Source organism: Lissotriton vulgaris, chromosome 9 (assembly GCF_964263255.1).
Source record: "Lissotriton vulgaris chromosome 9, aLisVul1.2, whole genome shotgun sequence".
Classification (NCBI taxonomy): Eukaryota; Metazoa; Chordata; class Amphibia; order Caudata; family Salamandridae; genus Lissotriton; species Lissotriton vulgaris.
Genome location: NC_141697.1, coordinates 156,921,961 through 156,947,123, shown reverse-complemented (window position 1 = coordinate 156,947,123; position 25,163 = coordinate 156,921,961). Strand labels below are relative to the sequence as shown.

General features: G+C 42.6%; 1 protein-coding gene across 2 annotated transcripts in view; it reads right to left on the bottom strand.

Annotated features, from left to right (window-relative positions):
* The window catches only part of FANCM (FA complementation group M), an 861,212-nt gene that overhangs the window by 346,093 nt on the left and 489,956 nt on the right, over positions 1 to 25,163 (bottom strand). For both annotated transcript variants that reach the window (XM_086937264.1, XM_086937265.1), the window contains 2 exons: positions 18,653 to 18,840; positions 13,339 to 13,545 (listed from right to left, as the gene is read on the bottom strand). In XM_086937264.1, coding sequence (XP_086793390.1) covers positions 13,339 to 13,545; positions 18,653 to 18,840 — 395 coding nt within the window. The remainder of the gene's footprint in view (positions 1 to 13,338; positions 13,546 to 18,652; positions 18,841 to 25,163) is intronic.

The following is a 25,163-nucleotide window of genomic DNA, read 5'->3' as shown; positions in this document are numbered from 1 at the left end:
ATTTTTAGATCAATGAGTGCAGTGCTTTGTGTGTTAAAAAAAAGAAATCGCACACGTGGAAGGACCCAAGGTGATATTGGGGACCACCCCTTGCCCAAGCCGGCAGAGCATGAAAGCCAGTGTCTGTGCTACCTACTAACAATCCACTCATACAAAAGGAACATTTGGGACTTTTCTAGGTCATTTTATGCTGTAATAATGCAACGGGCTTGCTGATTTTGTTAATGTCCAAAAGTACATTGAACTGTAAAACAATCTACCAATGAACTCTGTTAAAAAAATCGAAATGCAGCAACACCAAGTGGTGGAGTCTCACAAATAAGTGCTGGTGTTTACGTGCAAGTACCAGTGGCCATCCCCGACATACACCTTCGCAAATTAGGCATTGGAACAGCCCCTAACCAACCTCCCGAAAAATCTTTTTGCTAAACTAAAGATAATGTAAAGTCAGGACAATGTAAAACAAACGAGGATGAGAGAACTTCCTTCAAGGTAAAGGCTCCTTCCTGCTTCGGACCCCAGGGTATTCAATTAGGGTCTGAATTCTTCACTTCATCAGTGAGCAGTGATGCTACATCTGAGAAAAAAAGGGGATGAAGCACTAGTTACATTCTGCAGAACCTGAAAAGGATACATCTTTCTTTATGAGAGAGGTAGGAAGTTTCAGAGATTCACGTTTATCCACTTGAAGTTAACATGAAACTTGTAACCGCAATACTTAACTTTCTAGAACACATTTAAGGTACTAAGGATCCTTTCCAGATGTTCTTGCTGGGAAGTGCTAAAAATCTATGATATCATCTTGATAAGCAGATGGAAAAGCACAACAGCTATGTAAAATATGGTCTACCAGTCGCTGCAAAGTGTCAGGAGCACATGGCGTCTGAAGGGAAGAACTCTGAAATGAAATAAGCCACTGGGTTGGAAAAGGCCGTCTAATTACAATCTGCAGGATAAAGGAGAACCTGCCAGTATCCCTTGGTTCAGTGGCGTTAACACAAAATGATGGCCCCCCCTGCAGAACATTAATTGTCCCCCACGTCTCCCATATCTAACACGTTTACTGGCATTGGACTGAATCGGGCTCGCTGAAAGGCTAAAGGGCCCCCTAAAGTGTTACAGGACCCTACTTGGCCACAGGGGTTTGTGTTACACCGCTGCCTTTGTTGCTTCAGAAGTGCTAATATATGTAGCCTAAATTTTCGTCACAAAGAGCATAGGGTAGAGGTCAAAAAATGAACACACGAATACTTGTCTGCAAAAACGGGTGACGCCATCTGATTTTGGGACAACTACTAATGGAGAAGTCAAGTGACTTTTTCAAAGTTTAATTACATCAAGGAACAACATTGTATTTAATTCCTGGGCCATGTCTTGACTTCTGTTATGTTTGAAAGTTGTCAGCAATAAGTTTGAGAAAGGCTTGTGGTCATTCTCAGACAATACATAATCCACTCAAGTAGCAGTTTCTTTGTTATGCCACTGTTCCAGTGCCAAATCTACTATGTTCTTGGGCTGATGCCAAAAAAGAAATTCAAACTGGCTAAACCCAGTGGGCGCCTGACAGGTTCTTCAAAGAGCAAACATTATGAAATATACCATCTTGTGATGAGTCCCTCTTGAGCATATGCTTTATTCTCTGGTAATAGAGTTTGAGCAGCCAATGTGTTAGTTGACGGTATACTACAGTCTTAATTGGTTTGATTTTCAGGAAGTGACTCAGTTGTTTCATTAACTGAGACATGAAGTTGGTTTACTGGTCTGTGAAGATTTTGATAGGTAGTAAACAGAAATAAAACTTCAGCAACATGGGCGGCAGTAAGACACCACATCAGTAATACATCCATATATCTGGCGGCATAGTACACAATCATCTTCTGTGTGTGTCGCTGACTGGATGAATCTAATGGCCCTTCAGTATCCATACTTATTCTCAGGAATGGTGTCATTATGTGGCCTAATGGTCGCAACAGAGCTTTCTTTAAGCAGGTGGATTCTTCAGCTGACAGACTGGATATTGATCACAGAACAGCTGTACTTCAGTGTACATTCTGGCCTAACAGAACCTCTGTAAATGATGTATTGAGTCTTCATAGCACCTTGATGACCCCTAATCAGATGGCTACGGCTTTAAGTATTTGTACGTCCAATAATTTATTTTCCTTGTGAATGAGATACTATGCAATACAACACGGCCTCTCACCATCTAGAAATACACACCTATCTCCCTCTTTCCTAGCTTGTGAGAAAGCATATTGTAATAAGGGGCTAATGTCTGGAGGCAACCAAAATGAAGAGCCATTCTTTAACTTCCAAAGTAAAGTGGCTCAGGTTGAGTGTAAGCTACATACCTTTCTCTTTCTGTTACTCTGGCTTGTGGCTGTTGGCTTTCTTCTCTTTACAATTCTTAGCAATAACTTCCTCAGTGTCACGAGAGAAAGGGGCTTCCATCAGCCAACCTTGTACCTGTGCCAGATTTTATTTGAAGACCAATGATTGGAAGTGTGTAATATCAGTACCCAAGAGTGAAAGATTAGGCAAAAACTCCAGCTTATAACCTTCATGGCCGTGATATGTTCTTTCACCTGTTGCATGGGGAGAGTTTGCATCTCAATATATGGTTACAGCACAATTGTTATTTGATAACCTACTTGGTGTCAGTAGAAGACTTTAGTCAACAATCCGCCATATCTTTTGTTAACTAGTTTACCCTGCAAGGTGTTTCAACCGCTTTTAGCCCGATGGCTCAGAAGTCCCGTCTATTAGTTTCTTCACACCCCAATCTATCATTAATCCATTTCTTATTCTGTCAAAACTAGTGGTGTCTTCTAGGTTTGAAGCTTGGTTTGTCTTCTGTTTTTCTCCGTTGAGTAGAGATGTCATAAAAAGACCTCATTGCTCAGTGGTCTATGTCACATTCGGGCTACTCCCTCAAACACCAGTAAAAAGTATTCTGGATCATTTGCTGATGTGAATCTCTGGAGCACAGAGGCCAGCACACTGAGGTGAGCTTGGGAGGCAGAAAATACATCTTATTGCATCAGTGATTCTTCACTCTTTTGTTGGGCTCCTAAATGGCTGTCTGTCTGTAGCTGAACAGCTTGTTGGGATGCTTGTCGATTACCTTCCATCTGCTACTGGTGTATTGAGGATTTGACTTGGACGTTGACTTTCCATTTACTTCTGAATGAGTGACTCAATAGTATGATGAGGTTAAATAGATCCAACTTCTAATATCATATGTAAACTTTTGTGCACTAGAAGAATGACTCCAGCACCACACAGTAAGTTAAGTGTTTTTTTAAATGAAATTGTAATTCCTGTTTGCCTGTGTTCCTTAATTCTGAAACTGGTGATGAATTTCATACTATACCCCCTCTTGCTCTTGGGGAAGGCAGAGTAATATATAACACACACCCTTGCCACAAGGGCAAGTTTTGGGAGATAACACACTTACTTTGCACTGAAGCAAGAGCTCGAAAGTGGGTAAAAGGGAGAAAATACCCACCTACCTTCCTTAGGCAAGGTGTGAAAAAGTCCTACATAAGCACTATTGGCAAAATCGAAAGTTGAACGAAATGATGATTTCATACATCGAAAGTCATTAAAAACCCATTCCCCTTTAAGAAGTCAGTTAAAATAACGCGCCCTTCACCCCAGCAGGAAAGGACGAGAAAAAGAAAGCTCTTCCCAATCCTTGAACAAGTTGGGGCACCACGACATACTCTGCCCTGGTGCTAGGTGGAGGTGAACAATACAACACCCCACCACTGTACAAAGCAGAGGACTTACACATACCACCCACATCCTGTGCTAAGGAGGAGTTGCAGAAAAAACTTAACTCCACTGGCCTTGATTAAGGTCGGTGGTTAAGGGCAGCTGCCCTGCCAATCTCTTAGCAACAGAAATATGGTGCTAAACCAGGTTGTACCTGCCCAAGTCTTGCTTTGCAATCAATGTTTTGCAACACAGTAAGACCTAGGCTTAATCGCATTTTCACCAGAACCCTACTCGCAATTCTCAACAGGAAACCTTAGAGACGCTCAGCCTCTTTCAACCTAAAAGAAATTATAGTCAAGGTGGTCCAGAAGAGCCAACAAATGACCCACTAGCCTCTAAAACAACATCCTGAAAACCTGAAGTTGAAGGAGATTTATGATTGACATGGGTATAACAATGGCTACTTCATAAAGCGTAAACATCTGTTAAATTCACAAGCTATGGTAAGTCTAACCATAGCTTGCACCACCTCAATCCTCACTCAAACATAACTTACTCACCACCGTTTCTTGATCCTACATCAAACACGTTTCCATACATTAAATCAACCTTAACTTCCACAGCAGTCTCTCATTCATATCTCTTTTCCAATTTCAAGTGATGGTGGGAGTAAGAGTTAAGCTTACCTACCAGCCCATCATTTTCTCTCCCTAACTCTCACTCCCCCATATTACCTTTAGAATATCAAAATGCTTTTCATCCTCCATAACAGATGATGGGGAGTGGGAAATCAGGACTAATAAGAACAGTGTGTTCATAGGCAAGGTAAAAGTGTTGCTGTAACTTCACTTGAACTTTCATAACAGATTGTTGGTATTTATTGCCAGAAAAAACATTGTGGGTACCACACAAAACTTGAAAAGTTACCGAATTCTACAGGTGGGAATCGCAAACACCCTATCACTTGTGAAAGGTGGACATCATATGTGAATGAGAAACATAGTATGTATGTTGGCCACTCACAGGAGCTCAATACTGCTGCTGATCTACTGTTTCTACTTCTGCTGAGCAAGAGAACTCGTTTTACCGTCTGCAGCCTGTGCTGGCTGTCTGAAGCTGACGCTGATTCCTCACTGTGTCGTGGCGCTGCCTCCCCCTGACTCGCTGGTGTGAGCGTGAGCTGCACTCGGCACGCTCTGCCTGTCGCTCCCAGCTGGAGTCAGAGGGGTTGAGGCCAGGGTGCAAACAGCGAGAGCACCTAGCCTGGGGGACTGCGAGGACCAGAATCCTTAGCGGAGATCACCTGGTTCCTCTTCCCCCAGGCGAACCGCCCACGGACACGCCCCCAACGACCTGGTTAAAGATTCGTGACACCCGCTTCGCGGGCGCCACTCACAGGAGCTCAATACTGCTGCTGATCTACTGTTTCTACTTCTGCTGAGCAAGAGAACTCGTTTTACCGTCTGCAGCCTGTGCTGGCTGTCTGAAGCTGACGCTGATTCCTCACTGTGTCGTGGCGCTGCCTCCCCCTGACTCGCTGGTGTGAGCGTGAGCTGCACTCGGCACGCTCTGCCTGTCGCTCCCAGCTGGAGTCAGAGGGGTTGAGGCCAGGGTGCAAACAGCGAGAGCACCTAGCCTGGGGGACTGCGAGGACCAGAATCCTTAGCGGAGATCACCTGGTTCCTCTTCCCCCAGGCGAACCGCCCACGGACACACCCCCAACGAAACGTATATAGATAACATCTCGCATCCCGCGACGCGGGACGCGCGCGGGACCAAGCGCGGGGATAAGCCCGGGCAAAAGGGCGGGCCGTCTGTGGCCGTCCGGGGACGACCGAGGACGGGACGGGCCACCCCACTAACGCTCACTACAAGAGGAAACTCTTCAACTAAACCTTTGATTCATACGTGTAAAAAACCCTCACTCCTTTACTGATCAACTGAGATAGTGTGATTAAGACAAGCCACAGCATATTATTAATACTATACATTACAACTATAAAATAGATTTCTGTCCTCAAGTATGAGGGCGCTAAAAAAACTACGCTCACGGACAATCTACATGAGGCGAATGGGGACGGACGCAGCTGTAAGAAAATCTGTAGACAAGTCACTAAAACCAGGACAAATATCAAGCACTCCTGCTATAAGTGAATACTTCTCTACCCTCTCCAAGAAAAAGTTTCTTTCCCCAAATTCTAATGATGATCAAAATAAGTTGGTTGAGCCTGATCCGTTACATTTTTCTGACCAGAAATCCAACAAACAAGGTCAAATAACAATAGAGAGTAATTTGGTAAATTACTCTCCTTCGGAAGAATGTCAAAAATCTCGTCTAGTTGTGTCTCAAATAACAACTATAACACCTATAAAAAATCAGGACAACGACTTATTTTTCGACGTATCCGCAAATCATAACTCAAAGACCGAAGAAGAAAATAAAGAAATATTGCTAAGTCAAAGACATCCCCAAACCAGTTCGCCAGAAAAATCACCTAACCTTTTTTCTAATCTGACCAATCTATCAGACCCAAATTTTATAAACCTAAACTCTGGAAATACTGCCTCTCCCATATCAAAAGCACTCTTCTCACTGCAAGAAATTCTGGATTCAGTACTAACACATCTTGGACACATTTTAGCTAACTCAGACGATACTTTAGACGTACAAATAGGAATACTTAAATTCCTGGTTGAAGAAAAAAAGAAAAAAGATCTAACTAAAGTCTCATCAAAACAAACCGGAGAAGTCGAATCACAACAAACAGATGAATTTCATAAAAATGGAAGTGCTACCCCAAAACAACAGGAAGCAAGCACACAAACGAACGACGTACTAATAGTCAACAATAAAACTAACGGATCAAAAAACAAAGAAAAATCTCCTATCACATATTCACTTAAAAAACTGTTCAAAGAAGAACTGGAAATCAAAGCTGAGAACAATACCAAACACTATCCGATTTTTTCGAATAAAGTATCCGATAACAATCGCGATCAGATTATCGGAAAAAATAAAACTGAGCTATCAGGAGTTACTGCTGAACAGGATTTCAACCAAAGAGAACAGTCTGAAAAAAGTAATACTAGGGAAAAAGTAAAGGGGAAGAAGAAGAGAAAACCTATGAGGAGAATACAGAGGAAAAAAGGGAATAGGCTCAAATTCCAAAAATGTAATCCTGTAAATCTGGTGAACACTCCAGTAATTCAAAAAACATCATCAGAAAAACCCTTAAATCCTGAAGCAGATGAATTTTGTCATCCGATAGAAAATAGACCTACATCGCAAAATAACAGGGACATAAAAGAACCATATGACAATAATTTCCAATCATGGGAAATAAATCCATCCAAACACATAACTATTGAAGAGCTATTTCCTTCAGATAAGGAGCCGTTTAATCGCGGTAAAATCATCAATCTATTACAAGAAATTCCATCCTTGAATTCTCTGACCAGCAAAGAAATTGACTTAGTTCTGTTTCCAATAAAAGAAAATAACAAACTAGTACAGGTATCCTTTTATTCACCGGTTTTGCCTGGAATAATAATCAGAGAGAAGGAAATTCTTCACAAAAATGGCTATGATGTAATCTCGGTGGAAGATTTTAAAACCAACAACTCAAATAATGGTATATTAGGACAAACCCACAGAAGAAAAGAAAACAACAGTTCTAATTGGGGAGACCTAGCATCAAGTACTATGAGGAAAGATCTACTTAAAATACAAGTAATTCAAGGAGAGAGGTCAGTCTGGTCTCGGAATTCCACCTTTAGCAACACTGAGAACTCAATAAAATCATGGGCATGGTTATCAGAAACCTTAAACAGCAAAAAAATGGTAAATTCACAACAACGCGAAGTTTAGCAAAGGTCTGACGCTATTGTCCTGGAACCTGGCAGGGAAAACTGATATAAAAATGAAACATGCAATTAAAAATTCCCCTGATATCATCGCCCTCCAGGAAACATGGTTAATCAATACCTTTACTCAAAGAGGATACTATGTATACGAAACATTGGCAAAAAGATCAAGAAGGGGACACGCCAAGGGTGGTCTGGCAATATTATTAAAAGAAGATCACTCTTGGTCACAGGAAATAATTAACACAAACACAGACAATCTACAATGTTTAAAAGTATCCCTTAGAACCCATGCCTCAGCCAAACTAGAAAAAATATTACTTTTCAATATTTACGCACCTCCCAGCAGTAATAATAATGATTTGCTGTTTGACCGCCTAATGGAAATTATTACTCATATAATTGATGATCAATCTCACTTGCCATACCTCATAATGGGGGACTTGAATGCTAAAATTTCTAACTGCGAGATAAAGAAATGGGCTCGTCTCCTCAAAGAGGAATCTCTGGAATCATCACTCCCTGAATTCCCAAAAGGAACTAAATCGGATAAGAGGGGACGCGCACTACTAGCTTTTCTCTCTGGCATTAATGGGATTATATTAAACGGTAACATCAATGGTGATATACCAGCAACATACACACGGCAAGGAAATGGATCTCCTTCAACTATTGATTACTTTATATGCGGGATCGAAGGAAAAGAACAAATGAGTCAACTTTCGATAATATTCACTGCAGAAAGTGATCACGCTCTTTTAAACCTTTCAACCCACTGGATTGCACCGTCCTCTTTTTATAACCAGCCACTATTTCTTACAGAAAAAACAGAAGTAAACACAACTAGGCGTCGCATTTACTGGGGGACAGAAAATCTGGAATATCTGCGGCAACTAATTACTGAAACCAATATATTGACCAACATATATTCAGATGACCCTGTAAAGAACTTTGAACATCTAACGAATAATCTCAAACAAGCTCTGCAAAGTAAGCTAGAATACCACAGACCAGCAAAAAGAAAATGGAAAAACAAGAATAAAAACTGGAATCAACCAGTCGTAAAACAAATCAACAGACTGATACGCGCCCAGTATCTGGAATTCTCGTCAGTAAACAAAAAGGAAATCAATAGATTAAAGAATCAAATACGACGAGAAAAAACTAAACAGAAAAAACTGAAGCAGGACTTTAATTGGACTGAAATCCAGCTAGCAGCTAAACATAATAATCAACGTAAATATTGGTCACTGATCGCAACAATGACAGGATCCAAAAAAAAGCTGGAGGCTACACCTGTATCAGAAGAAAACTGGGACATATACCTACGTGAGCTATACAAACAGAATCAATATATTAAAAATGAAGAAGCGGGAGGAGAAAACGTGGAAACTAAAGATATTAAGATCAATAAAACGTCGGCAGTGTCAGTCTCTATGAATATCAGGAAGGCAAGGAGCACAGGTGCATCTGGCCCCGATCAGATACCCGTCAAGGTCTACCAAATTGACCATAAAGAGTGGGGAACGGTGCTCTCGCCGCTATTTAACTATGTATTCGACAGTGGTCAAATGCCAAATTCCTGGAAAGGAAGTATCATAATCCCGATTTTCAAAAAAGGAAAAAGAAACACACCGGGAAATTATAGGCAAATTGCCCTCATGGACGCTGCTGGGAAGATTTTTGCAGCAGAAATCCTGGATAGGCTGAAAAATTGGGCTTTCTCATTAGGTCTAATTCCTAAATTTCAGTCCGGATTTCGCCCACACCATTCTGTCACTGACAATGTAGCAATCTTCCAAACTATTTTAGATAAGTACGCAACAGGGAAAAAACAAACTATTTACGCAGCGTTCATTGATTACTCGACAGCCTTCGATCGAGTGGATAGACCGACCCTGTGGTCAAAATTGAGAATAATGGGGATCCCGGAGCAGCTATTACATCTGATAGTGAATCTACACAGTGACACCTGGTGCCGCGTCCAAATGGGAAGTGACAAGGGCCTATCGAAGGTAATACGAACATCAAATGGCCTGAAACAAGGGTGCCTCTTGGCTCCAATTTTATTCTCACTGTATTTAAGTGACCTACCTTCCCAACTGCAGCAAGGGATATGTACTCCTCCTAAGATAGCCACTGAATATATCCATTCCCTGCTGTATGCAGACGATATAGTCATGTTTGACCTAACACCTTTCGGACTACAAAATCTTTTAGATATTTTATATAAGTACTCAAGGAAAAATTACCTAATCCCAAATACGAACAAAACAAAAGAGGTTGCCTTTTCAAATCAGAAGAAAAGGGTACGGTACGAATGGAAGCTGGGAGGTGAGAAACTAGAACAAGTAAAGGAGTATACATATCTGGGTAGAATTTTCTCACAAAACATGAGCAACATCAATCAAATCAACCACCTGAAAAGGAAAAGTGATCTGCATGCTGGGGCCTTGTCACGCTTATATTCGGCCATTGGACATAGACATTTCTCTGCACTGATTCAAGTCTATCGAGCTAAAATCACACCGGTCCTGTCCTATGCATCGGAATATATTCCTCTAAACCAATGGTCATATATGGATTTAACAGAAGGAAGAATATTGAAAAAACTACTGAAGATTTCAACATCTACCCCAGTACAGGCATTGAGACTGGAATGTACCATCACGAGCGCATATGCTACAGCTATAGCGAGCATCATAAGGTGGGCCCATAATCTTCTTCTTTCAAAAGAAGGTACTTTAAGAAGATTGCTAAAAGTAGAGACATTCGAGAGTAGCTCTACTCATACTACCTTTACTAAAAATATGCGAGAGGCTCTACAGCTTGCAAAAGTCAATGTGGAAATTTTGTCTACGTGGTCACCAGCTCAACTCAAACTTTTTCTAAAAAACTTCACTCCCAAATTGAGCTACGAGATTGATCACTCTCATTTTAATAGTCTATCGTCATATAAATTTTATGTAGCCTCGCAGGAATACAAACAACGTCAGCCTTACCTAGAGTATACTCTTCAACATGGCGCAAGGCGTGCAATTATGATGTTGCGCCTTGGAACACTTCCTGTACAAACCTTTACTTCCTCTTGGAGGCCCGACAGCTCTGCCCTTTGTACCCTTTGTCAAGGAGGCAACCAAAACTTGGAACACTTATTTTTTATATGCCCTAATGCAGAAATTGTAAATGCAAGGTCAACATGTCTTAAGCCCATCTACCGGTCCTGCAGGATCACTAGCTCACAAGACTTTTTATCACTATGTAAAAGCCCCCCTAATGAATTCGTTTGTTACAGAATTTTTAAGTTTTTGAAAATCTCATTGAAAATGTATTAATATGGAATGTATAAATGTATATTTTATTTGTGGTCCTCGTAAGAGTACCGTAACAAAAATAAAAAACTTTGAACTTTGTATGTATGTTGGTCAGTGAGTACAAATGTGTACGATTATGTGACTAAGAGCCTATTCTGATGCTGAATTGAAATGGTATTTGCATAAATGTTTCTTTTTTTGGAGAGGTATTGGGTTGAAGTTATCTCATGTTACAACATACTTACTTGACGCTAATGTATGATAGCATTTTGGTATTGTATTGTGGTGTTTCAGATTGTTATACTACAAAAGTCGAATTCAGTTCATGTCTAAATATAAAAGGCTTAATTCTAGACTGGACTGCAGAATGTGGAATTGAATAAGTCATCTACCTTTTCTACTCTTAACAAACACTCTGCTTTATTCTCAAATCAAAAGGCCACCATGCAGTACCCAACTATCTTAATCTGCCTTGAGCCCTGTCCCTACAGATCTTTACACCGGTAACACCTTGATAACACACAGAATTTCCCCTTTCATCTAAACATGCTCTGCTCCACAGTCTTCAATACATGGCCTAAAATCTAATTTTCACTATATCGCCCATCATCTCATCCCCATTCTTTCTCAGTTTGTACCTAACTTTACTTAAATAATTGTGCCACCTACTTTCCTAGTAAAGTTAACTCTGGTGAAGTCCATTATTGCACTCCACAGCTTGACTGACTAAGCCAACTTATAAGACGGATGTTTTCCGATTGGCTCCATGGCTCAAAACCTAAGTCATCCAAGAAGGTAAGTGATTTATGGTACCATCTCTTACTTTTAAGTCACTTTTTTATAGCCTTAAAAAACAAGGTGATCATCACTATTTTGAAGGTATAGAGGAAGGGAGTTCCAGAATTTGGTGCCAAGCTCATTCATTCCTTCCCCTGCAAATGCACATACTGTGTCCTTCTTTGAATTACAGAGGCCACACTTCCAACCTGTTCAACCATGTTAATCTTACATCCTTCCCCTTACACCTTCTCCCACCTGCTTTTATCCCCAAGGTCTACTCCTTGTCTCCTTTCTGGATCTTCACTTCAATACAAAAATGTTTTTATTTCACTTCTCCAAAGTAGATAACTCTAGGTTTCACTCCTATCCTTCCATCCTTTCTACACTTCAGGAAGGCATTCACTAGACATAGATAAGACTGCTGGATGCCAACTTTCTTCCCATCACCATAACAACGAATCCATCCACCAAATTATCTGAAATTAAACTCCCATCTATCAGAGGGTATCTTTCACCTGCACTCTGCTCTAAACCTTGTTATGAATACTACTGCTATCCTCCACTGTCACCGACACTTAGGTAACCCTTTCTTTCTCAACTTTATCGTCTTTGGGCTTCTAAGGTAGTGTTTGACTGGCTTAGGTTTGTATCCTTTTATAGGTACTTTTCCTTTCTCTTGATCTGGACTCTTAAATCACTTCTACATTAAGAAGGGTCACATTACTCTCATAATACATGATCCGCCTCAACTTTACACAATCCCTCCAACTTCATCGACTAATTTTAACAGAATCCAAAGCAAACTTGAATTGACTTATCCATATCCCATCTGCTAAAACGGTCATTCTACTGTGTCCATCCTTACCTCAGTCGAGATGCCTGCAAACTTAGTATCTTTTTGCCTCCTCTCTTGATTTCTCACCACATCTGTGCCAACTGTTAACACTCAAATAATTGTGAAATACATTCCACACCATGGTACCCAGTCGATAAATCGATTATCGTCTCTTGACAACACAATCGTTCTTTCCATCTTATAGATTTACACATTGCATGTTAACATGCCTCTCTAGCTTTCAGTGTTTCTATCCATGTACTGTACAAGTTTTCAAACTCATCTCCCATCTCCGCTTCTTTACCTCTGCAACCTTTCTCGTTCACTTAAGATTATATTCTATCTATATTGTTTTCAAAAGTAGCCAGTCTTTAATCCACCCAGGATGCATCCCTCATCTTTCTCTGCATTTCTAGACATCAATTGTCTTCTTCCCAAATCCTTGTCATAACGCCACCTCTGAATTCTACTGCCACCCTCTCTCTCTGCTTTATCCACTTCAAACTATGATCACTTTCTGCTCAAACTTAAATAACTCGGTCTGAAAATAACTCATATGCAACATAATCTAGTTGTACATTTATACTGGTATGATGTATGCTTTAAATAAGGCAGTAAATAACATTGAGATGAAACATAGGGTAGAAAGATAGAGCTATTTACTCAATATCTAGTGACTTCACTTCCTGCCCACTTTTGCTGTACAGTGAAAATAATATCGCATAATAAACCATAGAAATGCAACTAGGCAATGGAGCATTACTAATCCCTTAGTTTGCATTTGTTTCTATTCTGAATTTTTAGATTTAGTGTAGTAAAACTCACCCGTTCTTCCCGACCTGCTGTAAGGATAACAACGATCCTCCCCTGTCGCTTCCGTCCGGTTCGGCCCATGCGCTGCACAAGTCGAATCGGACTTTTCTGAGCATCAAAACACACTATGAGGTCAACTTCTCCAATATCCAAGCCTTCTTCCCCAACGCATGTAGAAACTAGTGTATTATAACCACCATCGCGAAAGCGTTTCATGACCTATGAGGAAACAAAAATAAAACAGGAGGCAGTTAAGTATTATTAGTGTCTTATCTTTAACCATATACATTCCAACTTCAAACTTACTTGCCTGTATGGATCCTACTATAGTTTCATATGATAATCACCTAAGCTTCATTTTTATTTGTAAAAAGAGAGCCATAATAAATTTATTTAATTGTTGTTATAGTTTTATTTAAGAGCCAGCAGTCAGTTATCGTTATTCATAGTGAAAAAAGTTCATTGTAATTTTTGGTATAATAACTAATATGAAATACTTCGAGTAAAACGCAAACATTATCCTTTGATGCCCTGTACATGCAGCAGTGTTGGTGGAAAATTAGAGCAGACTAAAAACCAAAATCTGCCACTAGGCAAACATTTTCAGGGCACCACTATACGGGAGGGTGCCATTGGAATGGGATTGAATGTTTGTGGCAGAATCATGGCAGCCCACGCTACGCTGAAAGCAGCCTCCAAGTCTGTAGCCAAATGGGAAAATGCTACAGTGGAGGAATGACCGCTCCAGACATGAGGGAAATTAAGGTAGCTGAATCATGTTCTTTGGTGAGTTGTGAGAGACAGCTAAAGAAAATCCTAAACAACATTAAGTTCAGAAGAAAGAAATTTGGGAGGGGATTGAGGGGGGTGGGGGTGGGGTGGATTTGGGGGCTTAGAAATTAACCACATTGATTAATACGCAAACAGATGTAAGTCAGGGTGCTTACTAGCTGTTGTTTTTCTCATCACATAAAAACTAGGGAGCATCATACTACATGCACACACAGGCTATAATCTTCGCTGCTTAAATCTAGGCAGTCAATACTAGACATGCTGGTACTCGCATCCTCCATCACCTCAAGAAACGCCATTTATCAAAATAGCTAGGAAACCAAGTTAATCAAAATAATTATTGTCAAAACACCAAAGTAGTATGGTGAACGCTTGCACATGCTCATGATTGGTACAAACAAAAAGAAGGTGACTCCTGCACTCTTAGTCCTTCCATCTGGTAGTCATTACGCAAGGGATGTCCAACTACTTGATTGCGAAGACATGGAAATGTGCTTTAGTATCGGCATGTGTAGCATAAGCTCTTGCCAAGATCCATGCATGAAAAGACAGGCCTCCAACATGCTACTTGGCATCATAGCATAAGGTCCTTTGTCTGCCATCTGATAAGAGGTTTAGGACACAAGTAGTGGAGTAAGCAGCAAGTGTCTGTCGGATGAAGGAAAAGGGGTGGCAGGACTAAGAATCACAAAACGTTTAACATTTCTGTGGAGTCAGTGCTGGGTCTGTCTGCTCTCTACATTCGGGGGTGGACAATGTGTGGGGAGATCGATTGAGCAGGGACATTTCCTTGTCAGTTTGTTAGACCAGTTGGTGGGTCGGTGTGCCTCCCTGTGTTGCACCCGTTTGTGGACCCGAGCAATGCCAAGGTGGGCCTATTTTGTTCTCTGGGCCGGTGTCCCAGGGCTCTGGGAGTCGATGGCCTGACCTCTCCTTGTTTTTAAAAAAAAACAAACGTCCTAAGTCGGTGGACAACGAAGGTTGTGTCTTATTTTAGTGTTGGACAGATGGGCATAATAATTCTAGACTATAATATTTGTCAAAAAGGGGGGGGCGTAAATTACACGGGAAAGGCAAAGAGTACACACTTATGTGATTAATTATCCATATACGGAAAATTGCGCACTTATAGTTTCTAGAGTAGACACGGGTAAATGACAGATTCTTAAGTAGTTGCTTCAGATACCTTCAACCAGTATTACAAATCTAATTACAACATTATAACAAGCATGAAGAATTTTTTGATTAAAAGCATATCACCACATGTGTTTGGTAACAATATATAAATTTTATTACACTTTATCAATTTACAAAATATCTTAAAAACCACTTTAAAAGCATTTAGCAATAGACATGATCATCACAATATTTTTGGTAAAATATAAATAAAAGCACAGAATCAAAAGGTCGACGCGGCGTTTCGGCTTTCTTTAGTACACCTTCATCAGGACTGATTCTTGTTATTCCAAATGGATTTATTGCCCATGTGGACGGAACTAGTTGGTTCAACGGAGAGTCCTTTTAAAATACGGACAGTTGGTAGGTCGCAATTTGCTAGTAGTTTTGTGCAAAGTTGCTCTGTCTCTAATATTAGAGGGGTAAATTCAATTTCCTCTGGTTTAAGATCGTTTTATTTTTGCATATCATAGGGGACTTGATTCCCACCTTCTGTGCCTTTATGTAGGCTATGTTCCTGCCGTATTTAGCTGCCAGGAGGAGCCACCGTTTAGTATGTTTTTCCGGCAATGTTCTCCCGTAGGAGCCGGATAATCGGTTGCTAAAATCCAAAACCACTTTCATTTAGGTCAGGATGTGTCAAAAACACGATCAATGTGTTCGGGATTCTCCTCCTCAGGTTGTTGATCTCAATATTACAGGTATCGGCCTCCCTGCTCCTTCCTTCCTGGCAGCCCGTCCTTGTTTTCACCGCACGGCGTTTTCTGGTAACCTCTCCTTGGCCTCAGGGTCTTCTGTATGCCATACGCCCCTTTTTGCTGCTCCAGGCCTTTCTGGTTCAGGTTTGGGGGGGGGCATGCTCAGGTGGTGCTGGTTGCGCCCCGTTGGCCTTGGGTGAATTGGTTTCCTCTCCTGATCGGGTTGTGTTGTGACCGGGAGTGGGTCCTTGCTGTGGTTCCGTCTCCTTTGTTGTTTCCGGCCCTTCCCCTGGGTTCCTTGCAGAGGTTACACCCGACTGCCTGGCAGTTGATCGGCATGGTTTAGCTGTTTTGGGGGTCCCTGACCATCTGGCGGTTATTTTGCAGGCCTCTCGGAAGTCCTCCACCCATCTGTCCTATACAGGCATTGGAGGGTGTTTTCAGCCTGGTGTGCTGCTGAGGAGGTTGATCCCACTGTGGCTGACCTCTTTTTGGTGATGCGGTCCCTTCAAGATGGGGCTCATCTGGGGTTGTCAGTGCCTTCTCTGCGGGTGCGGTGGGCGGCCATTAAGGCTTTTCGGGGCTCCTGGCATAATTTGAGAGATGACGGGGGCCTGATGCCTCGTTTTTTTCTAGGGTCTGTTGAATTTGTTTCTTCGCCCTGTCCGTCCCTTTCCTTTCCTTCATCTGGTGTTGGATGTCCTGTCCTCCCTTTAAGCCCATTGAGGGTCTAGAGTTAAAACTCCTGACTTTTAAAGCTTATTTTTTGGTGGCCATCACCTCGGCACAAAGCTTGGGTGAGTTGGGGGCTTTGTCCTGTAAGTATCCCTTCTGCAACATTTTTTTTAGATTGGATGGTTTTGATGCCAATACCAACCTTTGCCCCCAAGGTCAATTTTTCATCTTAGTCAGGAGGTGATTCTACCTGAATTCTGACCTTCTCCTTCCTCGGCTGAGGAATCTCGTTTGCACTGTCTGGATGTGCGACGTGCTTTGCTGTGGTACCTACATGTTGTGGAGTCCTTCCGGAAGGGGGAACGCTTTGTTAATTTTGGTCCTGCTACGTTGAGTCATTGGATTCGGTCCACGGTTTCGCTGGATTACAAGCTACGTGAGGTGGTTCCCCCGGTTGGGGTTCAGGGCCTTGCTACTCGCGGTATGGCTGCAACGGTTGCGGAGTTCCAGGGTACCTCTGTGTTGTAGATCTGCAGGGCTGCGACCTGATCGTCCTCTTCTACGTTTGTCCGTCACTATCAGATTGCTGGTCTGGAACGTTTGAATAATGTCCTTGGCCACAGGGTCTTGTCCTCTATGAGGGACTAAGAGATGTTGATCTGCTGTGTTTGGGGCACATTATTAAATGTCGGTGTCCTTTATCACTCAGTTGCCAGTCTCTGTTTTCTTCTGCTTGCTATGTCCTCACTTGTGCTGGAGGAAGGCGAGGGAGGGACGGGAGGTAATGCACCCATTACTAGTGATAATGACATTACTCCTAGTCCTATAGTCCTACTCCCTTGCCTTCCTTCTAGGGCCCTCCCACCCTCCCGGTGCAGTGCATCGGAGTGCTAGCTCGGCTTGTTTACGTATAGGTGGAGTTGGGGGCGAGCAGAGTTTTTTTGGGCTGGGGGTAGGTCTGGGGGAGGCATGCCTCACTTGTGCTGGAGGAAGGCGAGGGAGTAGGACTAGGAGTAATGCCATTATCAATAGTAATGGACACATTAGCCATAACTGTGCTGAGACGATGAATAAGGGGCAGAATGAAATTAAAATGAATAGTCCTTAATGATACAGTCCAATGAGTTGTATACGTCTTGGTAATTAATCCTCCAAAGGTTAGACCACTAAACATATAACACTGTATCTGAGTGACAGAAGAACAAGTAATGACCAGACAATTTTACTCTTTACTAACAATCATAACCTGGAGCACCCTCTCTATATCCTATAATAAGCATAGTCCCTGGCTAACAGGAACCCTTATTCCTATTTCGGCATGAAGGAGGATTAATACCTTATTACATCCTTGTGGAAAGCAAAGCACAACTCCTCTGTAGACAATGCCCAGAACTAGCCAATCATACACGCGGATGCCTCCTACTAGGAACCCAACCTAAAATGTCACATTAAAGAATGTAGTCAAAGGGCCTATGAACCAATAAGTTCAGCATCATTTGAAAGAGAAAAATAGATGCTGTTTCCTAGTTTGTGGATCCATTCGCAGTAGGCGATTACAATGTCAACACAAAGAAAGATTACACTTTTTTGGGCATATTTATAATCCATAATGTGTACAAATTGGTCTTGAATCAATAAATTAATTCATGAAGGGGCCACGTAAAACAGAGGTGAATATGTGGTCAATAGGGCAAGACAAAGGTGATCTTAAACTGCAAGTTGCAGCACCATTAACACATCCATAGGAAGCACCTAAAACACCTCACAATGTGTTAAAATGGTTCGACAATACATATAAAAATACATTGCAGAAAATACATGCCAACTAATGCTAAGCAAGGGGCTGATTCAAAGTCCTCTGTAAATACTGGTACTGTCCACAACAGATCATAGACAAAAGGCATTGAAAAGCTCTCTGTAGGCAAGACCTAAAATCACTCTCTAATTAGGATGCAACAGCGCATGGTTATCTTCAGGTACCTTACCTCAAGCTGCTCTTTTTGCGTGAATCCTCTTACTCCATTTCCTGTTGAAGAGTGTCCAACAAAGGTCATTACTTTCACAACTGGTAGGTGCTGGTTGAGCATTTCAGCAATCTCTTGTACACTGTCTCGAAATGAAGAAAATATCATAACCCGGGTATCAACAGGACCTTTCTCCGATGTACCTTCACCTGTTTCAAAGTAAGAAATTCTAATGTCCGTTAAATAGAAATATAACTGCCTCAGGACAAAATACTATATAAGTTAACTCTTGTCACATTTTATTGATGTGGATGCATACATCAACACAATTCAAAACATTACAAGTTTCTTACTATAGTGATTTTGCACTTCTTAGTCAACAGTCATTCAAACTGTCTTCAGACTGAGGGTACACACTACTGACACAAGGAGGGTAGTAGCAAACTTGACAGCACAAAGTAGTAATAAACATTTGAAAGGCAAAGTTGAGGTGCAACACTACTGGGGCCACACAACTATCCTACAAACCATTATCCTACTACTTAGGGCAGTTCTGTTCTCTCTTGTCTATAACACCAAAGTCACAGATTCACAAAGATAGATAAAGCTGGGGGACTAGTGGGCTTTCTAGAGGAAAGGGAACTGTAGATCTAAGAGTGCAACAGTAACTAATGCGAGCAACCGGTATTGACTGTGTGAGAGTGTGAGTGAGAGTGAGTGTGTGAAGATTCGGGCTAATCAGAACATCTGATGATAATCCTCAGCATTGATTGGCTAAACACAGCATCATTTCTGGAGTGCTGGTCTAATGGCGGGTTTCCATAGGCCAGGGAGTTGACAGTATAGCTCAACATCCGACATGCTTTGTTAGCCCTAATTTCATCTTCATAAATAGTGTGAGACAGAAGAATCCCCCTGACTGAAGATTACTACAGGAGTCACGAAATATTCAACATGCATTAGAAGAGAAGGTGGACCACTTGCTACACTTGGGGGCTGCAAAGGGGTTGACACTTGAAGCAAAGGGATCTAAGGTAGTACGAGTAGAACACTGCATTTAAATACCTAAAAGGTAGTAGATCCTAAAGAGGGGATACAGAATTAGGGAAGTGAAACACGTGCCAGAACAAAGTAAGTTCCATTAATCTTGCAGGTACACCTGGTATTGTCTTTAATAGTTGTCCCTCCTCCATCAGTCCCAGTATCTGCTAAAAATAAGTGAGACCTCTTATAAGCGGACGAAGGTAAGGGATCAGAAACAAGTAACAGAAGGATCATCTAAGACCAGACTCATGAGAGAAGGGAGTGAAAATGCAGGCCCCCTTCATTTGACTCAACTTCAGGAATAATATCTCACTACTTCTATTGCGTTTACCTCTGGAAGTCTTATCATCAAAACGTTTTCCTAGAAAGTGCTTGGGTCACACCAAAAAAAGACTCCAACATTGGGTAGGTCTTTAATATGAGACCTAATTCATCCATTTCTTAGGAAAGGAAAGCTTAGAGGAGGATACAGACAAAGGGGCCAAAGAATACCAGAGAAGTCAGAAACTGCTACTTTATCTTGAAGGGCTTTGTTTGAAGTTAAAATCTATGCAGTTCTGTGGTTGGCTCTGAAGTCGGTTTGCGGGGTCTTGGAGGGGAGTGACTCTAAGGGGGTTGGCGAGTCATGAACGTGCCAGCTTTTCCAGGACTGTGACTCAGTAGGGTGGCGGGAGATTGGCCTGTAGTTTGCCTTGGACAGGGATTCAGGGGATAGATTCATAAGGGGTAGGATGGTAGCATGCTACCAGGTGTCTAGAATGGTGATGGTAGAAAGTGACATGTTGAGTATGGGATTTAACGCAGTGCAGATAGGGCAGAGTCTTCTAGCAAAGATGTAGTGAGAGGGCGATGCAGATTTGATAAATCACATTGTTGGTGTCTTCCGTGGTGGTGATTGCGGCCCAACAGGCCAATGTGGCCTGGTAGGGGGAATTCTTTGATATTGAAAAACATCTCTTTGGCAGAGTTATAGATGTGTATGCTGGAAGATAAGAAATATTGCTTGGTGGTTTCAAGATATTGGATGGCAGATCCAGAGGACCAACTGTCCGCAGTGTTATGGGTGTGAGGTTAGCAGCGTTCCAGTTACTAAGAGTGGCCAATCAGGGGTCAGAGTTACTAGGTGTACCAACTGGCCTGGTATATAGTCTGGAGTTTGAAGGTCGTTTCCATAGGAGCCAGGGATACTGCATTGGAGGTTGCCTATGTGTTGAAGTTCAAGATGGTGCAAGGTGAATTGGTGGGCAGAGGGGTGCGGTGAGCGAGGAGTTTGGAGATCCATTTGTCTTCAGAAATACTACTCCATGGTGGTTGGAACTGTACAGGTTTTGGAGGGCTTGGCCTGGTAGGGTAGTTGGATGTCAAATTGGATGAGATAGTGATTAGATCATGTGAGTGGGATGGGGTTGGCCACCAAGTTATTAGGTAAGATGGCAAAGATGGGGTTGAAGAGGTGTACACCCACGTGGGCGGGTCGGACACCCATTGGGTGAGGCGCTATTGGGTGAGGCATTCGATATTAAGGTCTTCTAAGTGGTTGGCAGAGTTGGGGTCGGTATGGTCTTCTAGTTCGACGATGAGGTCAACTGAGTCAGAGAAATTAGTTGGACACTAGTGTCAGTGGAGGGTGAGGTCAACAAGGGAAGAACTGAAGTTGGATCTTGGACCAAGGGGCAGCATATGGTAGAAGCGTACGGAGTGTTGATTTTGAAGGCCAGGTGTTCTAACTAGCTACTGCTGATGGCCGAAATGGTACTCCAGTTGATGCCTTCTTTGTGGATGATACCTCTGCCGCCTCCAGGCTTGTTGGCTGCTGATTGTGTAGCCAAAGGTGTGGCAGTGACTATGTCACTGGCTGTCGCTGGCTTAAGCAAGGATTCTATAAGAAAAAACATGTCAGGAAAGTGATCCTCCAGGAGGTCACAGACTTTCGTGGCGTGCTTGAAAAAAAAGTGGATGTTGAGAAGAGAGCAATTGAAGGAGGGGTCATAGAGTTGATGGCTATCAGGACGGGGCCTAAAGGTGTTGCATGTGGTGTGTGTGGTTGAGGTAGTGGTGATGCAGGATGGGCACGAGTAATGGCACGTAAGAAAGGAGACGGCACCTTCTGTCCGAGAGGGCGAGGCAAGAGTGCAGTGCCCTGTGCCCGGGGTTGAGTGAGAAGCATGCGTTGACAGTGTAACCATGTCTGAGGCCGTGGTGGGTATTCAGTGGACAAGAGGTCAGGGAGCGGGCGCATACGAGCTTGCCTTTGGTGTACCTTTAGTATCCTAGTTACACGACATTGCTGCAGCCACCATTTTGAAGGCACAGAGGAGTGACGGAGGGTAGGAGAAAAGATCCAGACGGCGATAGGTGGGGAGAGCAGGAGGTGCTCGAGAGGGGCACGATGGGGAGAGAAAGGGTGGCAAAAAAAGGAGAAAGAGGACACAAAACAGTGAAAGAAAACGGGGGAATAGAGCAAAAGGGTAGGGAGGAGGAAAACGCGGAAAAAGAGTGACAAAACTAGTAGAACATGAAAAGCGGCATAGAACGGATGAAAAGACAGCAGTGCAGCAGGGTCGAGCAGTCCTACCAGTGCTTTATTCTCCTTGTTCAACTCCCACATTTATGACCTTTCCCTTACCATCCCACTGGACTAGACCCTTGGTCTCTAGATACCGGAGTAATGGGACACAGTAGGTGGCCCACAAGACCGATGAACCAGACAGTGTGCACGCTGGGCACGGCATAAAAAAGTTGGCCCAGGAAACTATATATGTACCAGCAATTTTAGAGTTAAATAACGTTCAGATTCCAGTGACTACCAAGGGTATATTAAATGTTAAATGTCGTATACTTGTAAAGCGCACAGCTGCCCCAGCAAAGGGGCGTCCCGGCGCTGTATACCGCTGGGGAACCCATCCTGTCTTTCCCTGTGAGATGGTCCCTCCTGGGCATCTCCAAGGTGAAGACAAGCATCCCCGGCGCTGATGGGGCCGTTAGTAGAGATTAAGCAAGCTATTGCCCAGAGTTGCTGAGTGGGACCCATGGTTAGAGTAGGCACCGAGGCTAGAATTATCGAGTCCGCTGACCATGGCCCAAGACCCTGCCGCGTCGGGAATCGAACCCTGGTCCCAGGCCGACCTCTGCTTCCGGGTCTGCCGCCTCTAACCAGTGAGCCACACCACTCCACTTTATTACAATTTCTCAAATTAAGATTTACCACAGTTGGCTAGTTATACTATTGGGGACTCTTTTCTGTCTTTGGCTGAGTTCAAGGACCTCGGGTAGACTACTTCTTTCAACATTTTTCTAGATTTTAGATTATTGTATTCCATTAGGAGTATACCGGGGTGGTACCCTAACAAACATAAAACACTAGCTGTCCTGATCAAGGTAACTGCAGTGCAGGGAAAACGGAAGAGGATAACAATGATGTAACCGTAAGTCTAAAAGGTACAACCAAGAATCAATTTGTCACTCAGAACATGGAAAATGATGAGGGTCTTATCATGCCTGATGATCAGTGGTGGTTCTGCTGCTCCCAGATGAGCTACATCTCACTGAAAAGCAGACATTGCCTAACTAATGTCAAATACCTGCATCAACTGTTGCTGTATAGAGATGGGCTTAGAACTGCACAGAAAGGTCACAGATGCAATGCCGAAGTAGCCAACTTCATGCACAATTACACAAATTCTAAGAATGCTGAAAATGTTAAGAATGCTGAAGCTGGCAGCCTGTAACAATTTTTGTTCATGCCATTGATGGATTTACCCCTTATACTAGATATTAAATTTAGCAAAAAGAACTTTATAAGAGCAGCTTTAAAGGTAGACAGGAAATAAATCACCATTGTATCTGCCACTATATCAGTGCTTTAAATGGGCCGGTACTCACCGATGCGGAGTACTGGCACTTCCGATTCTTTTTACCGTCAGTACTGGCACTTCTCTGTAGCCAGGGAGATTACCATGACCCTGATCCACGGCACGGCTGGCTCAGGTTAGGTTTCCCCTCCTGGGCAGAGGGGCTTCTGCTTCCGTGGAGCTGGTAATTAACCGAGCCGCGAAGTTGTCTTTTGCAGAGTTGCTGGTGAACATTCCCGCAGCGCCCATTTGAATGTCCCCAAACTGCAGGGGTTTGAGAGGGCTTGTGTCACGCTGTGATTAACAGGATAGGGTCACTAGACAGACCCTTCACTATAAGTCAGTCAGGTGTTTTAATTTGTGCTGCAACTGCTACAGAAGTCATTATGTATGATCATATTTTGCCCCTAGCCCCTCCCACTTGCCACACCTATTTCAATGAGTACCTGCACTTATTTTTCCCTTTTAACGCACTGACTATAATGCAGGCAAAATAAATATCTTTATCACTGAAAAGAAAGTAACTATACTTAAGAGGATGTGAAGAATGTGTGAACGTCTTGTGCAGTCATTTAAAGTGAAAGGAGCCAAAAGGTAAAGTGGATGACCAGAAGTCTCTCAATGTATGTATATTATGTATGATTTTTTGGGAAACAAAGTCTGGTGGGATAGCTAATGCTGTTGCAGGGAGGCAATATGTTACTGCACCAAAGGCAAGCAAGGAGGCTCACTCCAGTTGCGGGCAATAGAACAAGGCAGTCTGACTCTGCTTTCAGTATCTACCATTTCCACAGCCATAATGGTTGAATTTAATGAACTAGTTAGGGGAAACTTCATTCTATTTCTAGGTTAAAGCTTTTTGTAATGCAATATTTTTCTACTCCTTTTCTGAACCATTGGCCACCGTTCCAATTCGTTCACAAAGATACAGCCTTTGCCAACGGTAATGATTTCGAAAATGCACTCGGTCTCGGTGTCAAGGCCAGTCCTAAAACGCACACATCAAGGTCCATCTTTTGGGTACAAGGCTGTTTTTCTTGTGTATTTTTAATTTCCACATCATTTGCTGAGAATATAGGCCTTCTTCCTTTTCAGTTTACTTCCATTCCATTCTGTTTGGTGACCTATAAACCAATGTTCTGAAACTGCACCTAAACATGTCCAAACATTGGTTACGTTCTAAAATATATAGTTCTGAAATGCGGTCCCTAAAACGATGTAAAAGTATTTTTGATGGCCGGGGTAAATATTCAAACCATGCATGGTTAATGAATTTAATTGAATTCAGACCTACTTAACACGCAAAATGTAAATGCGCGAAGGTAAATCTGAAACAGCTGGGACAGACCGCGACTGTCACGTGGAAGGTTGGACCAGGAGGCACCAGCGAAATAATCCCGCTGTAAATCCGCTCACGCGCCTCACCTCAGGTACGTCATAATCCCGTCGAGCCGGGCACGCTCATAGCGTCAAAATTAATCCCGCCACGAAATCACACCCTTTTAACTCCGGACGGAGCTAGCGAAACGGCGGCGCTTTCACTTCACCACGGTGACCTTTGGCGGACGGACACCTCCACCCATGAGTGCATCGACCTACTTAATCTGGAAGTGTGCACTGCGCTGAGAGTTATATAA